Source organism: Geospiza fortis, unplaced genomic scaffold (assembly GCF_000277835.1).
Source record: "Geospiza fortis unplaced genomic scaffold, GeoFor_1.0 scaffold172, whole genome shotgun sequence".
In the NCBI taxonomy this organism is placed as follows: Eukaryota; Metazoa; Chordata; class Aves; order Passeriformes; family Thraupidae; genus Geospiza; species Geospiza fortis.
This window is the reverse complement of record NW_005054309.1, coordinates 11,597,636-11,613,171: the sequence shown is the minus strand read 5'-3', so window position 1 is coordinate 11,613,171 and position 15,536 is coordinate 11,597,636. Positions and strand designations below refer to the sequence as shown.

Here is a 15,536-nt window from a genome sequence, read left to right as displayed (position 1 = left end):
TGGCAGTGCCCTGGGGTGGGACATGTCAGTGCCATTGGCAGGGGGATGTGGCAGTGCCCTTGGCAGGGGGACGTGGCAGTGCCCTGGGGTGGGCACCATGGTGCTGGGGGCTGCTGCTGGTCTGTGGGTGCCTTTGGGCACGAGGCTCGTGTGTTGCCCTCATAGGGGAATGTGGCTGGGTTCTTGAATTCCTCCTGAATTGCTGATTAAGGGTCTCCTTTCTGCTGCTGGTCCTGGCAAGCTGCACTGACTGATTTTAAACAGTGTTTTGTAGGAAATCAATGTCTTGTCAAAAGTTCCCTCTTGTGGAAAACAGGTGGAATTTTTTCTTAGAAGTTGTTAAAGATTCCCTGGTTTTGTTTTGGTGGGTTTTTTTTTTTTTTTTGGGGTTTGTTTTTTTTTTTTCCCCAAAAGAGAAATTCTTCAGCTTTGTTTAGTTCGTAAAATTCTTGTTGGACAGTGGCAGTGCTTTCTGCCTTACTCAAGTGCATTTGTGGGTTTGTGCTTTCAGTCACAGTGGGATTCTGGCTGGAAGAGGCATCCACTGGCCTGATGTGCCCTGTTACTGGAAGCTCTGAGTGGTTTTCCTTCCATTCCTGTGTGAACTTCTCTCATCCTTTGGGTTTGCAAGGCAGGGCAGCACTGGCTGGTTCCCCACACACCTCCAGTCAGTGGCACTGTGGTGGTGACAGCCATGAACCTTCGCTGTCAAACCTGTGGGTCACCCCATGCTGCTCTAAGGGGTTCAGTGTCCACCTTTTACCTGCTCTGATGCACTTTAGTGGTCCCTCAGCCCCCTGTGGAAATTGATCTCCAAGCTTAGTGTTTAGTGGTGCAGGGACATCAGACTAGACTGCTCTGGAACTCCAGAGCCCTGAGGGTGACGTGCACCCTGCCTCCTCCAGCAGCCTGTCCTGGGTGCCAGGTGTGCTATGTTGGCCTCTCTTTGGTTTTATTACTGAGTAGACTGAATGGCCTTAATTTGTTTATCATGTAAGCAAACTGTACAGAAAAGCCAGAAGTGTTGAATTTTTGGTGGCCAGAGGCAGAACTTGGTGTCAGCTGCCGAAGGCAGCCTGTCAGTGGGTATGGCACCCACACAGGGGTCCCTGCTGCTCTGAAAGGCTGAGGGCTCTGCAATGCCCAGGAAGCTCTGTCCCAGCCCTGACAGCTCTCCCCACCACTCCATAGCCACTCTGGGTTATTTTGGCAGTCCTGGAGGTGTGTGGTAATTAAGTAGAAAGGTTTGGATGTCAGCAAGCAGTATGATTCCCTCTTAGGCAGTTTATTGTGTTGCAAAATGTCTCTTGCATGTGTCAGTCAGGGACCTGGAGCTGTTTGCATTCCTGAAAATCAGGGCACCTCTCCATGCTGCTTTCAGGGATTTCACAGGATGCCCTGCAGCCCCTGGGTTTCCCAGCAGTGGAACGTGCTGGGTTTGTTTTGTCAGGTGCCAGCAGCCCTCACAGAGCCAGCCGAGCGCGCGGCTCCGCGGAGCTTTTGGTGTGGCGTTGCTGAAAGGGAGTCGAGATCATTTCTCGTGCTGCTCATTCAAACCTGGATCCTTTGTACACTCTGGGGGAAAGTTCCTCGTGCTGAGACAGCAGCTGTTGGCTTTTCCAGGTGCCAGCAGCCCCTGCTCTCCCCGTGCCATGAACCTGCTCTGTGCCTGTACCTGTGCCACTGCTGTCCACCTGGGCAGGGTTCACTGTCTGCTTTCCACATTCTGAGAAAAGTGACATCTTGGAGCAGAGCTCAGGGGATTAATTTGAAATCATATTTCCAGGCTTTGGCATTGATCCCCAGAACAGTTCCCATTTGAGACTGACCTTGGTTTCAGAAAAAAATGTTTTATTTATCTATAAGGATAGGTCTAGGCAAATTTCTTCTTTCAGCAGAAATTCTTCTGTGTGAGGGTGGTGAGTCTGGTGTGACCCTGGCACAGGGTGCCCAGAGCAGCTGTGGCTGCCCCTGGATCCCTGGCAGTGCCCAAGGCCAGGCTGGACAGGGCTTGGAGCACCTGGGACAGTGGGAGGTGTCCCTGCCATGGCAGGAGGATTGGAACTGGGTGATTTTTAAGGTCACTTTCAACCCTGACAAGTCTGTGACTCTGTGATGCTATGAAATTTCACATTTAGAGCTTTTCCTCTCAGAGTGCTTTGTTTCACCTGTGCTCAGTTGTAACCTCAAAACCTGTTTTGAAATGAAGTTTAATAAACTTCCCAAATTTCAGTCAGAATTTATTGTTTAACTTCACCTTAATAAAGTAATATTTTAATAATTACTTTCCCCACTAATGTTGGGGAATTAATTATTTTTCAGTCAATAATAAATTTGCCTGACAAAGGTATTCTAATAATGTTTAAATTGTATTGAAAACAACATGTCAAGGTACTGTACTTGCTAAAAATAAGGGAAAAATACAACTAAAAGGACAACAAGAAAATCGGGAAAGGTGTAACTCTTATATAAACTCTGTCAATAAAAACCCCAGACATGTGGATGTGCTGGCATTTCAGGATTGGATCCCAGCAGTAAATCCAGCAGTGATTTCCAGCTGTCAGGGTGCCCAGCTGGGGTCTCTGTGCAGCAGGTGCCCGTGGTGGGCTCAGTCCAGAGCTGTGTGCAGAGGGATTGGCACAGTGACGGGGCCTCACCCCTGCGCTGCTGCTTGTTTGCTTTGTCTGTTCCGGGCACATTTCTGGTGAAGGCTCTGTGCAGTGCTCTGTGCCTGTCGAGTGAGTGTCAGGGGATTGCAGCTGTGAGCAGGGTTTGGGTGACAGCAGTCCCAGTACCTGCTCAGCATCCCACTGTTGTGGCCACTTGCAGCTGGGCACCACGGGAATCTGCGCTGACGAACAGATGAAATCTGCCGTGTGTTGTACTTGGTCCGGACACAAAGTCATGTTCATTCTCCTCTAAACTGTGGGTCACTGTGTGCCTGGGTGAGCATCGTATGATCAGCAGAGATTGCTCTGAAAGGATTGGGCAGCACTGGAAGTTCAAGGAGCAGCTGGGGCTCTCGCTGGGAAGGGCTCATGGTGCTGTGAGCCCCGGGCTGCCCCTTGGGGGACAAAGCCCCTCGGGCTGGGGGAGGCTGCTGCTTCTGCACCCCCTGGAAAAACGCAATTCCCTCGTGTGCTGGGGTACAGCACTGGCTGGGGGCACGTGGAGGGGGGCTTGGGAGGAAATGAAGTGTTGCTCAACCCCGGGCTGCAGAGTCTGTGTGTCCTGGGAGTGTCAATATAAATACTGATGGATTGATACGTACATGGGGGTATACAAACATTTGTAGTAATACCGAGATCAACCACATATTGTATTGAATATTTATATAACTGTTAAAAACACATACATTTCTAAATACATAAATATAAATAAAATTTATAAAAGTTAAAGAATTTATGTAAGTACTTGTACATCCATATGTGGTTGATGCATTTGCTAGTGCTGTTATGAAATGACAACTGAGGTCACTTGGGTCTATCCCAGCAGCCACCTTACACGGGTCAGGGTGGCTGGGGCTGGACAGGTGCTCAGTTGACATCGCTGTGGGTGCAAAGAAAAGTGGCACAGGTGTGAATGTCCCCTTATCCCCATCCTCATGCCACCGTTGTGGCACTGGGGATCATTCTGTGCTCCCTCGGGGCTGAGGAGAGGAGGCACCCACAGACAGCAGGAGCAGCAGGGAGGGTTTTGCTGCTGAGCTGGTGTCTTTCCTTCTGTTTGGTGTGCTGGCAGTCTGCTTGCTCTGTTTGCTTTTTTCTTTCTTTTTTTAAATCCTGTTGTATTTCATGGCAGTAGGACAGCTCCCGTAGGAGTGCTATTAGCTGTGCTAGCCAAATGATCCATTAGAGGGGTTGAGGCTTTTATGTACAAGAATCACACACAAAGACGTCATTAAGTGGTCACTTTGGTGTGTTTTCACATGAAAGCATTCACTTTAAAAAGTGTCTGCAGAGTGCTGCCATCAGTATCCCTGCTCCGAAGCAGCAGCCCTGGGGGAGCTGAGGGGGCTTCACAGGGGTGATGCCCTGACCTCCTTGCCCCAGAGCTGTGTGTTTGCCCCCAGCTGGCATTCTGCTTGCTCTGAGAGTTGTTTGGGAGTGTCCAGACCCACAGCCCCCCGTGCTGGGCTGGGAGCTGGGGGAGCTGCAGGGTCTGGAGGGCGAGCACTGCCCCAGCTCTGGGTATGGCCCTGAACCAGCATCTGGGTATGGTGTGGGACCAGCTCTGGGCAGAGGCACCCGTGCTCCCACTGGGTGCAGTGACCCCTCCAGCAGGTGTTGGGCTTGTCTGCAAGCCGGCCGTGCATCAGCCTTGTGTAGAGGCTCAGTGATTGCAGCCCTGCCTCTGCCTGGCCTCACAGGTGTCAGTCACTGACTCGTGGCTGCTCCTAGACAGCCACGCAGGTCCTGAATATTAAAATACAGATATTAAAAAGGTTTCTCTGAATGTGGCAGGCAGCCTCAACACAAGGCTTCTGCAAGCAGTTTATTTTTAAAAAGGAAACCATAGCTTAGATGGAGTTCAGTGTTTTCCTGTAAAACCCCTGGGCATCAGGATAAATAGTTTTACCATTTTCAGGCAATAGTTGATGGTACGTAGCAGCCATCCTCCTGCTGGGGTTCAAAGGCGCCGGGTCACAGGGATCTGTGCTCCCTGGCAGAGGGAGGTGTTTGTGTGTTTGCTTTGGATCAGAGGCATTCCCTGTGCTCCAGCTGCACTGTTGAGCTGTGGCTGCTGGTTCTGCAGCTTTGGCATCCCCAGCCCGGGCCAGGCAGCCCCGGGCAGAGCCCCTGGCTGAGGGAACACCACAGCTCCAGCAGCAGCAGTTGGTGCCACAGCAGCCTCAGAACATCCAGCCGTGATTCAGTACTGAAAATTCTGTCAGTCGTTAAGAATTGTTCCGTAGTGATGGGCTGGTGCGTGTTCGTGCAGGGCAGGTGGGATGTGCAGCACTCACTGGAGTCTCTGTTGGCCACAAGGAGATTTGTCTTTTGTCTTTAGGAGGTGGCCTGTTAAATGATAGAGGACTGTAGGTCTGACCATGAATAGCCACTTCAAATTGCAGAATCACAGACTCAGCCAGTAAAGGAGCTTGCAGTCTCAGAAGGGGATCCCAAGAAAGATTTTCTATTACTAAATATACAACCAGGATGTTTTCTGGAAGGAGATTATTATCATAGAGCAAAAGTTGCAGTTGTATTCCTAACATACAGTGTGGGATGTTAAAAACAGGCTGTGCTGTGCTTCCCAGAAAACTGGTGGTGTGGGGAAGAGCCTGATGTGACACACAGAAATGGGCACACTCCTCTTCACCTGTGTGCAGGTCTGAAAAACCCAGGTGTACTGTCATGATCCAACACACCTGTCAGAGGATCCAAGTCTTCTAGGAATATCCTCGATTTTCTGAATGTAGAATTTGGGAGTGATTTTTCCAGGGCATGATTGGTGATTTTCTTTTGTCTGAGTTTGCCACATTTTCCACAATTCTGTAAGTGTTCGCCCAAAGTGCCTTGTGCTTTGGGGAGGAAAGTCATGGTGAGTAGCTGGGGATGCTTCTGCCCTGTGGGAAGGTGCCTGGGGACAGGTACAAGTTCCTGCTCCCCTGAAGGCAAGGTGAAAAGTCCTCCCAATGCAAGTCCTGATCACCAGACCGTGCTGAGCCCTGTGCTGCACCTGATGAGGTGTCACAGGAGGCTGACCACAGCAAGGTCAGGCACATCCTGCTCCCATCCGGAGTGGATGGCATTTCTTCATTTCTGACCATGAAAGTGAACTATAGAGTAGGAAATAAATCTATGTATTAAACACCAAAAAAAGAAATGGAAGGGCAGCATGGAGATTAAAAGACTTACTGCTGCAAGGAGAGCAGAGCAAATGTGTTCTTGCAGCCACAGTTCCAGTAAGAGTGAGGAGTTTGTGTGGCAGGTGCAGCAGACTCGGTGCTGTCCGGCTGGTCAGAGGGGCTGAGCTGAGCTCAGCGGGCACTGCCGGACTCTGCTGAGCCCAGGGCTGGGGCAGAGCACCACCTGAGAGCGCCTGGGACACCCAGGCTCCCAGCTGGCCCTCTGCCCCTCGCCCCACTGGCCTTGAGGGCCTCTGCTGAGGAGCATTTGTGCTGAATTTTAGTCCAGCAGGATTGGGTTAATGCCCCACTGCGCTGGTGGGGCCCATCGGGACACTGCAGCATCCCCTGCCACCTCTGAATTTACTCACTTATAATATTCCCTTCATAATGATTGGAAGGGTTCAGAGAAGGTTCAGAGAGATGAAAATCTGCCTTGCCCTCTGCTGATGCAGTTGGCAGGATGCAGTGACAGGGTAATTGGGAGCTGCTCGCTGCAGGGGCAGGGGATGAATGCTGCCCGTTCTGGGGAGATCTGTGCCGCTGGTTCCCAGCCTGTGGCTTCCAGCTCCTGGGTGCTCTGTGGGCCATTTGTAAAGGTCTGTGCAATAAAAGTGAGACAGGAAACCCTGCTCCCAGACAGACACGTCTGCATTTCTTCTGGGAAATTGGCTAAGATCTGTAAATTAAAAGAGATTGAAGGTTAAGGGTGCCCTGAGCTCCAGAGCTACAAGCAAACAAGGAGGATGTAAGTGTTTTGATAATAGCTGGTGATAGTGAAGCATAAGCACAATTTACCTGAGGCTGTGGTATATTCTGGTAGTGTTTAACTCTGAGCAAATAGCTTTCCTTAAAGACCATCTCCTAGGTGGATAGAAATGCTGGTCTCAGTGGGGAAGCAGTGAAGCTCCTTGTTTCCTGGGAACCAGAGGACATTGCATTAGATCACAGGAATGATTTTTTATGGCCTTAAAGCATTTGAGTGTATGAAGTACATTAGGTGGTTGGGGTGTACAACACGTATTGCCGGGCTCTGGATCTCATCCAGAGAGTTGTGGAACAGCCTAAACCCCAGCACTGAAATGAGGACATTGAGTTTAGTCTGGATTTCAGAATCAGGTTGGTTAACTGCTCCTCTGATTCCAGCCACACATGTTGTAGTTCCATGTTACCCATCTGGCAGTAATTTGCTCTGACTTTTACATTGTGCTCATGTAAGGTCTCATTTTCCAGGTATCTGGTAAGTGTGTCTGCTTGTGTTTGCTTTAGCCCATGGCATAAGGAGCAGAGATGCAGCTTCTAATCCTACTGTGTCCATTCTCTTCTTCAGGGTCGATGTTCAAGGGAAAACTGCAAATATCTTCACCCACCACCACACTTAAAAACGCAGCTGGAGATCAATGGCCGCAATAACCTGATCCAGCAGAAGAACATGGCAATGCTGGCCCAGCAGATGCAGCTGGCCAATGCCATGATGCCCGGAGCCCCGCTGCAGCCCGTGGTACGTGCCCCTGGGGGTCCCCAGGAGCTGGGCTGAGTGCAGGCAGCACAGCTTCCACACCAGGGAAATCCCACGGGGTCGGGAATGGGAGAGGAACCAACTGAAATCCCCTCTGAAATCACTGAAATGCCCCTCTGTATGTCTTTGTGTTGCTTAATTCTACCTTGCCTGAAGTAATATTTTTAATTATTTCAGTAATCTTGGGTTAATTTATCTTTTGCAACTTTATTCTCAGAGTTTGGTAAGCAAGTGATCTGCATGAGATTTTAGTTTCCTTTGCAATATTACGTGCTCTAGGAAACTCCTGGCTTTGAGAAGATGCTCACTGGGTGTTTTCCCTTCACTCAAGGGAACTGTCCCAGAGAATTGCTTGCTGGAATTGAGCTTTAGTTTAGGGGGAGTTAGGCTGAGCTTGACCATGGCTAGTGCATCAGTAGTATGAGCCCATCCAGCAGCAGAGAGCTGGGGTGGCTCTGTGCCCTGGCCCAGCAGTGGCCATGTGCTGATGGGGCTGTAGGACAGGGGCTGTCCCCACTTAGTGCAGCACATCCCAATGTCTCTGTGAGCTTCAGAGCAATGCCAGCTGGCTCTGATAACATGCTGTTATTCTGCAATGGTCAAAAGGCTGCAGGGTATTTATATTGCTAGAAAATAAGCTCAGTAGAAAATACATGGGGTAGTCTTATTTGCTGTACAGCAGGCACACAGGTGTCTGTTTGAGTGTATGGGGCTGAAATCAAACACCAACATCTCTTAAGTTACACACTAACAGACTGGTTCTATTTTGAAGTTCATTATTACATAGCTGATAACCCAGTAATGAAAAGTGTAGTTAATTAATAGTGTATTTAAGGGTAATATTTAATTTCCTGTAATATTTGCCAGGTTGTTTTTCATTCACATGGATGAAGAATCATAAGCATTACAGAAATTATACCCATTTACACAACTCTCAGAATTTACAAAATTCTGTTTTCTCCAGTAATCCCTGTATGGTTTTGTTCATTATTTCCAATGTCTCTTGCTTCCAAACAATTCAGTCATTTCCTCAGGAATACAGAAACATGTGCTGTTCTCTGCTGTCTGCCTTAAATTGATATGAAACAGAGAAAGAGTTGTGTTAACTCTGTAGTTGTTTTTCCCTCTAAAAATTAGTTGGGAAAAAGAACCTAAATGCCTTGAGTAACTGCCTTATTTAGATAGTGAAAGACAAACACTCCTGGCTGAATTTTATTTGGCAGTTACACTGCATTTGGGGGCAGGAGAGTTATTTAATCCTTGCCGCAGTGTAGCAGCTCTGTGTTGGGTTTTCACAGCATTATTTGGGCTCTACACCCAATTATCTTCACACCCACAAGGGTACTTGACTCTCTTTTGAAAACTTGCAAACAAACAAAATAAAATCATGTTTGCATGTGCTCTTTCTTCCACTGGTTTAATGTTTTAGCCTAACTAAAGCATCTCCCTGATGCAGTGAGTGTCTGATTATCTGCATGGCCAGCCTGTTTGTAAAACAGGAGGACTGTGGCTGTGAAACCTCAGGAGTTCCTGGGCCTGCTCTAGCTGCACCAGGGTCAGAAAAGCTTTGCCTGTGCCTGAAGTCGAGTGTAGTTGATGCTTTGTCAGGCCTCTCAGATGCCTTTTCCCCAAGAGGCAGCGTTGTACTGGTGTGCCCATGTCCCCCTGGCAGCCCCAGACTCTCTGTGACCCCACAGCGTGTCTGTCATTCATTATGGCATTGCTGGAGTGTGGATCCTCTGTGAGCTTGCTCCAGGAGCTGCCACGTGCTGTGAGTGTGCAGGGAAGCTGGAGCAGGAGAAGCAGCAGAGGCTGGTGGGGATCCCTGTCCCGTGCTCTTGCTCATTGCAACAACTGCACGGGTGTTCCCCATGAGCCACAAACACAGCAAATGCTCCTTTCCAGTTAGCAGCAGAAACTCACCTCGTTCAGCTCCAGGGGATGCTGAAGAGTTGTTTTGGTGACAGCATGGCAAGCTGCTGCACAGCAAATGTTAAATGTCTGTTTCCCTGTCTCCGCTTGCAGCCAATGTTTTCCGTTGCACCGAGCTTAGCCACCAACGCGTCAGCCGCCTTCAACCCCTACCTGGGGCCCGTGTCCCCAGGCCTGGTCCCTGCTGAGATCCTGCCCACGGCCCCGATGCTGGTGACGGGGAACCCCGGCGTGCCGGTTCCTGCTGCTGCCGCCGCTGCTGCCCAGAAGCTGATGAGGACAGACAGGCTGGAGGTAGGAGCTGGCTGCTGTAACTTACTCAAACAAGTGCTATCATTTATTATGTCTTCTAGGTGGGAAATACTTTCCTTGTGAAAGCAAATAATGCAGGTTTCACTTGGGCTGGTAATGTGGTATCTTTGTTACGGTAAGAACGAGGAGCGACTGAGTGATTGTACAATAAGTTCAGGCTGCCACTCTGCTTCTGACCCTCGCTTGCAGAAGGAAATGGGAATATTCGGGAATGATCATGGCAGCAGCAAGGGTGCCACAAAGCCGTTAGTGTGTGCCCAGAAGCGTTGGCTTGGTGGGGGCACAGCCCCTGAGCACTAGGGAGAGGTGCAGAGCTGCAGCTGCTGGGTGCAGATGACTCGGCCTCTCTGGCTCGGGGCAGACGGTGCCCACGCTCCCCTGCTGGCCTCCCGTACCTGGCTTATCACGCCCGCTACAACCCTGACAAGTGTCGGTGCTCTCGAGCTGCTGCTCTCCCTCGCTCTGAATCTGTCTTATCTGAAAGGCCTGACAGTGTTTTCGGCACCTTATCGGTGCTGCAGCAGCGTGGGCGGGGAGCCAGGGACGGGCTGCAGGCTGCCGTGAGCTTGGGGCACAGCCCGTGGGCACAGCCTGGGAGCACAGCCTGGGAGCATAGAGCACGGCCTGAGAGCACAGCCTGAGAGCATAGAGCACGGCCTGAGAGCACAGCCTGAGAGCATAGAGCACAGCCTGGGAGCACAGCCTGAGAGCATAGAGCATGGCCTGGGAACACAGCCTGAGAGCACAGCCTGAGAGCATAGAGCACAGCCTGAGAGCACAGCCTGAGAGCACAGCCTGGGAGCATAGAGCACAGCCTGGGAACACAGCCTGAGAGCACAGCCTGAGAGCATAGAGCACAGCCTGAGAACATGGAGCTCAGCCTGAGAGCATAGAGCACAGCCTGAGAGCTCAGCCTGAGAACATGGAGCTCAGCCTGAGAGCACAGCCTGGGAGCACAGCCTGAGAACATGGAGCTCAACCCCTGGGCACAGCCTGAGAGCAGGTGCTTGGCAGCTCTGGCTGTGGTTAAAAGGCAGCGAGGGGGGAAGCTGAGCAGCCAGGCTGCCCTGCTGTCACCCTGGTGTGTGCTGTCACCCTGGTGTGTGCTGTCACCCGGGTGTGTGCTGTCACCCCGGTGTGTGCTGTCACCCCGGTGTGTGCTGCACACAGCAGGGTGAGGGCTCAAGACTGCTGCCTCCTGCATGGCTGCTGCTGGTCTCCCTTCTGGCAGTGGGTCTGCTCACTGAGCTCAGGGAGCACGCTGGGAGGAGCAAGAAGGATCTCTGTTTTATGCAGCCTGCTGTATTTGTAGCTCTGTTCTTTCTGCCTGTGCATCTGCACTAACAGGGTTTAGCTCTCCTTCCGAGGGAAATGAATTCCTTTTCCTTAGCTGCATCCCTGGCGGACAGGCTGCTGCTCAGAAGGGGCGAGCTGGGAGCAGTGTGGACGGTCATCTGGCAGCCAGCGTTTCCCGCTGCTGCTGTCACTATTCTCAGAGCTCACATCACCACAGGTCACCCTCCTGTGGGATCACATCACTTCCCTTTTTAGAGATGTTTTCCCGAGGGAAGCGTTCCCCAAAGCACGCTCAGGTTGCAGGGAGGCAGCCGTGCCGAGCTCTGAGCTGGCACACAGGTGGCTGGTTGGAATCACCCAGGGATGATTTTCCCTTGAGGACTCTGTTTAAAGATGGACACCTGCCAGAGGTGGATTAAAACCAAAATGCAATTAGGTAAATTCATAAATAAATCATAATGGATTTGGAAATGAGTATGGAGAGGAGGACGCCCATGGTGGGAACCCTTTGGGTTGTGCTGCCAAGATCAGCTGCTGTGTTTGATTGTGCTTCCAGCCCTGCAGTGCCCATGGATGGTCAGCATGGGACATGAGGGCTCAAAAGCATCCTGGTCATAAGCAGGATGTACCCATTGTCCCCAAGCACCCAGGGAAGCAGGAGCACCCTTTTGTGTGCCCCTCCAGGGCAGCCCTGGTGCTCTCCACAGGCTGTGACCGCTGTGCACAGGGAGCTGATGTCATCTGGGACATCAGTGTGGACAGGATTTGTCCCTCTGGATGCTGCATTCTCTTGATATTGCTGTTCAGAGAAGTGGTGCACTGCCGAGCCAAACTCCTCTGCGTGAGAGGGAGATGCTAGAGTAGCACTCTCAGGGTCACAATACTGTTTTTCCCTTCTGCAAATTCAGTTTAAACAGTGGAACATGTAGGTGAGAACATAATTTGCAAATGCTTTCCAGTACAGTGGTCATCTGATCTGAAGTATCCAAATTTAGTATCCAAACACTAAACAAGCATGTAGTTTTTATGAACTGCAAAATATTTGAATGTACTTTATAGGCTACAGAAATGCAGAATGGATTTTGGAGATTCTGCATGACCTGGCTATTACCTCCCAGAAGAGCCAGCAGTGTCTACCTGCCCTTCCAGGGAGCTGCAGCTGTGGCATTGCCATTTGTTATGGCATGATCAGAGCTTTATAAGGCTCCACTCACTCTCCCTTGGAATGAACTGTCCTGGAGAAAAATAACCACAATGATGTTAGCATCTAATCTTGGAGTATGATTGGTTCTGCTTAGAATTTTAAATATTTATTTTCAGGAGTGATATACTCTGGCAGGAATTAAGTCAGCACACGTTCTGGCATACAGACCCAGGCTGTTCCCAGGCTGAAAGCTCCCAGTAAGCACACCTGGGGTTTTCAGGGATGCAGGCAGACACCACAGCTCTGTCGGGCAGCACTGTGTCTCCTGAATTAATGTGAGTCTTGGTGAAGTGAGGTCAGGGACTGATACTAGCAGTGGGATGGCTTTCATCTGGATTTCACACTGACAGCGTGCAGGTGTTGGGTGTCCAGTGCTTTCAGCCACTCCTGTAAGGAATCTGCATCTCGGGATGGAAATGTCATGGCTTCAGGCTTTTCCACAGCTTTCCTCACACTCCTGCCCTGCAGGAAATATCTTGAACAAAGTGTGGTTCTTCAGTGAACTAGAGAAGAAGCAAGAGGGACAGGGAAGTGAGAGAAAAAGGAATTGCCTAACACTTTATCAAAAACAGCTGTTTCTGTTGGAATGCCATCATTTTCTATTGGAAGTGTTCCCAAGTCAAGAATGACCACAGCCAGTCTGCTCTTTCTTGCTTGGTTCTTACATGCCATGCTTTGCCAGAAAGAAGCAGCTTAGAAGTTCTTGGAGCTGGTCAGCTCTGGGTGATCAGGACTGTTGTGCTGGCTGGCATGTGTCACTGCAGGGGACTGGACCAGGGAAGGGATCTGGCTGCAGGATTACCTGGCAGGCCAGTGGATCTTTTCCAGCCCAGGAATTTGCCTGAGCTGTTTCTGGTGTGCTGCAGAATCTGTTCTGTGAGCCCTGAGCAAGAGGGCACGGGATGGGCAGGGGCCATGGAGGGGCTGGGCCTGGCTCACGTGGCTCAGGTGCCAATACACACCTGGAGCCTGTCACCATGTGGAAAAAGCCCATGAACAGGATTGTGCAGGAATGGCCCTGCACAAATGTTTTCACAGCTGACCTGGTCCTGGTCCTGCAGGGGGTCAGTTCGTACCCATGGAGGATTTGCAGGTGGCAGTGGCACAAGGTTAAACAGCAGCCAGAGAACTGGTGTGAAGGGAAACCAAACCACCACCAAATCTGGGTTGTTGCAGGGATCAAAGCCAAGGTCCTTGAGAAAATACTTACGATCCAAGCTCACAGGCACCCACCTTGAACAGGAAATTCCATCTACTAAAGGGTTTTATTTTTATGCAGACCCGGTTGCTTTTGTCCCTTTGTTTCCTGTGGCCTTTGGAAATCTGGAATGCAAAGTGTGTTTTGTTGGCAGTTTGGGGAGGAACTAACCATGACAGGAGCCCACATCAGTCTGTCAGTCAGTGTGTCAGACCCAGGGGCGGACGTGTGCAGAGGGGGCCGGTGTTTGTCACACTGGTGACGCAGTCCGTGTCTGTGGTGCTGGGGTGGCTGGGTGTCTGTGTGGGCTCAGGGCTGGCTGGAGCCCATGGGGACACTGCAGGGGCTGTCACCCACGCAGCTGCAGTGTCTGAGCCCTCAGCTCCATCTGGCTGCTGGCGTGTGCCAGCGAGAGCAGTGGCTGCTGCTATTCCCCACCTCCCCAGGGTGATGGCTGGGCAGCACAGGGGCTGTGCCACCTCTGTGGGCTCGGCTTGTGTCTCCTGGCAGGTGCCTGGGTCATGAGGACACATGGACACAGAGTGCCCACCCGGTGGGGCTCCCTGGGGGTGGCCACACACCATTCACTCACCCTAACGAGCGCATGGAGCATAGCCAGGTCACAGCAGGGCATGACCAAGCACCTTGGGGTGCTTGGGTGGTGCCCAAGAGCGGCCACAGCACATTTCAGGAGACAGAAACAGCCCCCTGGGCAGCTCAGTGGGAGCCAGAGTGACACCTACTGTGTGCTTGGCTCTGATCATGGTGGGGTTTCATGCTCCTTGACATCAGAAATGGCTCTGGAGAAGCCAGTCTCTGCTGCCAGGTCCTGAGCCCTCCATCCCCCTGCAGTGCACCGCCTGGGCCAGGCCCCTTCCTCGTGGTGCTCTGGCAGATTTTCAGAAAGCTTGTCTCTGCTCCAAGCCGTGCCTGCAGCACCCATCACCAAAAGTAAGTGTCTTTCTTTTCCTGGTGTCACAGGTGTGTCGAGAGTACCAGCGTGGGAACTGCAACCGGGGAGAGAACGACTGCCGGTTCGCTCACCCCGCCGACAGCGCCATGATCGACACCAACGACAACACCGTCACCGTCTGCATGGATTACATCAAAGGGAGGTGCTCCCGGGAAAAGTGCAAATATTTTCACCCTCCTGCACACCTGCAAGCCAAGATCAAGGCTGCCCAGTACCAGGTTAACCAAGCTGCAGCTGCCCAAGCAGCAGCGACTGCAGCTGCCATGGTGAGTGTGGGAGCACTTGTGGACGTAGCCGTACGTTGAGGAGAGGCAATGGTGGATGTGTGTTTGTCCTTGCTGAGGAGGGTGCGTGTGCCTGGGGACCCCGGTGACTACCCGGTGCAATGAGCTTTCTCAGCATGTGGTGCCAGATCTGCTGTGAAGTAGTTCCAGACCATTGAGGTGTTTGACTAATTTTGCCTGCTGGTGTCCGGAGTAGCTGTGTGTACCTCTGTGCGTGCATACGCGTGTGCGTGTCTGTGCGTGTGGGCTCCTTGTGTCTCTGGTTGGCTGTACATCTGTGTGTGTGGGCAGATGTGTATCTGTCCAGCTGCACAGGCAGATAAATCCGTGTTTAGTTTCTGTAAGTCCGTGTTTGTAGAGGTGCAGTTTGGAGTGGATTGACCGTGTTGCTGCTGTCCCTGTCCCGTGTCCCCGAGGGCTGGCGGTGGCTGTCCCGGTGCGGTGCAGGCCCGGGTGGGAAGCGGAGCACAGTGGGGGCGGCAGGGCCGGCGGGGCGAGGCGGTGGGCTGTGCGTGGCCGTGAGCCCGGCTGTGCGGGCACCCCCTGCCGCCCCGCTGCCCTGCCCGTCGGCCCGTGCATGCCTAGTCTTGTTACCGTTGTACACGGCATCCGGTGATTTGTTTTTATTTGTTTTTTCTCACCTCCCCAAATGCACTGCTGCCCCCATGACGCACCTCTGCTTGCTGTTTATGTTAATGCGCTTGACCCCACTGGCCATTGCCATCATGTGCTCGCTGCCTGCTAATTAAGACTCAGTCGGCTGTCAAATCACTGAAGCGACCCCTCGAGGCAACCTTTGACCTGGTACTATGACCTTTCACCTTTTAGCTTGGCATGTAGCTGTATCGTAGAGTCGAGTTTGGGGTTAATGTGTAGCAATGGAACATCCCGGTTTCCCTGTCCGCGTCCCCGGCAAAGGGCGTGCGGGCGGCCGGGCCAGGCTGGGTGCCCTCCCTGCCGCCCCCGC

The 15,536-nt window shown here is 51.8% G+C and overlaps 1 protein-coding gene across 5 annotated transcripts in view; it reads left to right on the top strand.

The window, feature by feature from the left end:
* MBNL1 (muscleblind like splicing regulator 1) overlaps positions 1-15,536 on the top strand; it is a 45,449-nt gene that overhangs the window by 16,083 nt on the left and 13,830 nt on the right. For 3 of the 5 annotated variants that reach the window (XM_031055366.1, XM_031055364.1, XM_014312312.1), the window contains exons 2-5: positions 7,182-7,352; positions 9,396-9,596; positions 14,294-14,551; positions 15,320-15,373. In XM_031055366.1, coding sequence (XP_030911226.1) covers positions 7,182-7,352; positions 9,396-9,596; positions 14,294-14,551; positions 15,320-15,373 — 684 coding nt within the window. The remainder of the gene's footprint in view (positions 1-7,181; positions 7,353-9,395; positions 9,597-14,293; positions 14,552-15,319; positions 15,374-15,536) is intronic. The other 2 variants (XM_031055367.1, XM_031055365.1) reach the window with 1 other exon arrangement.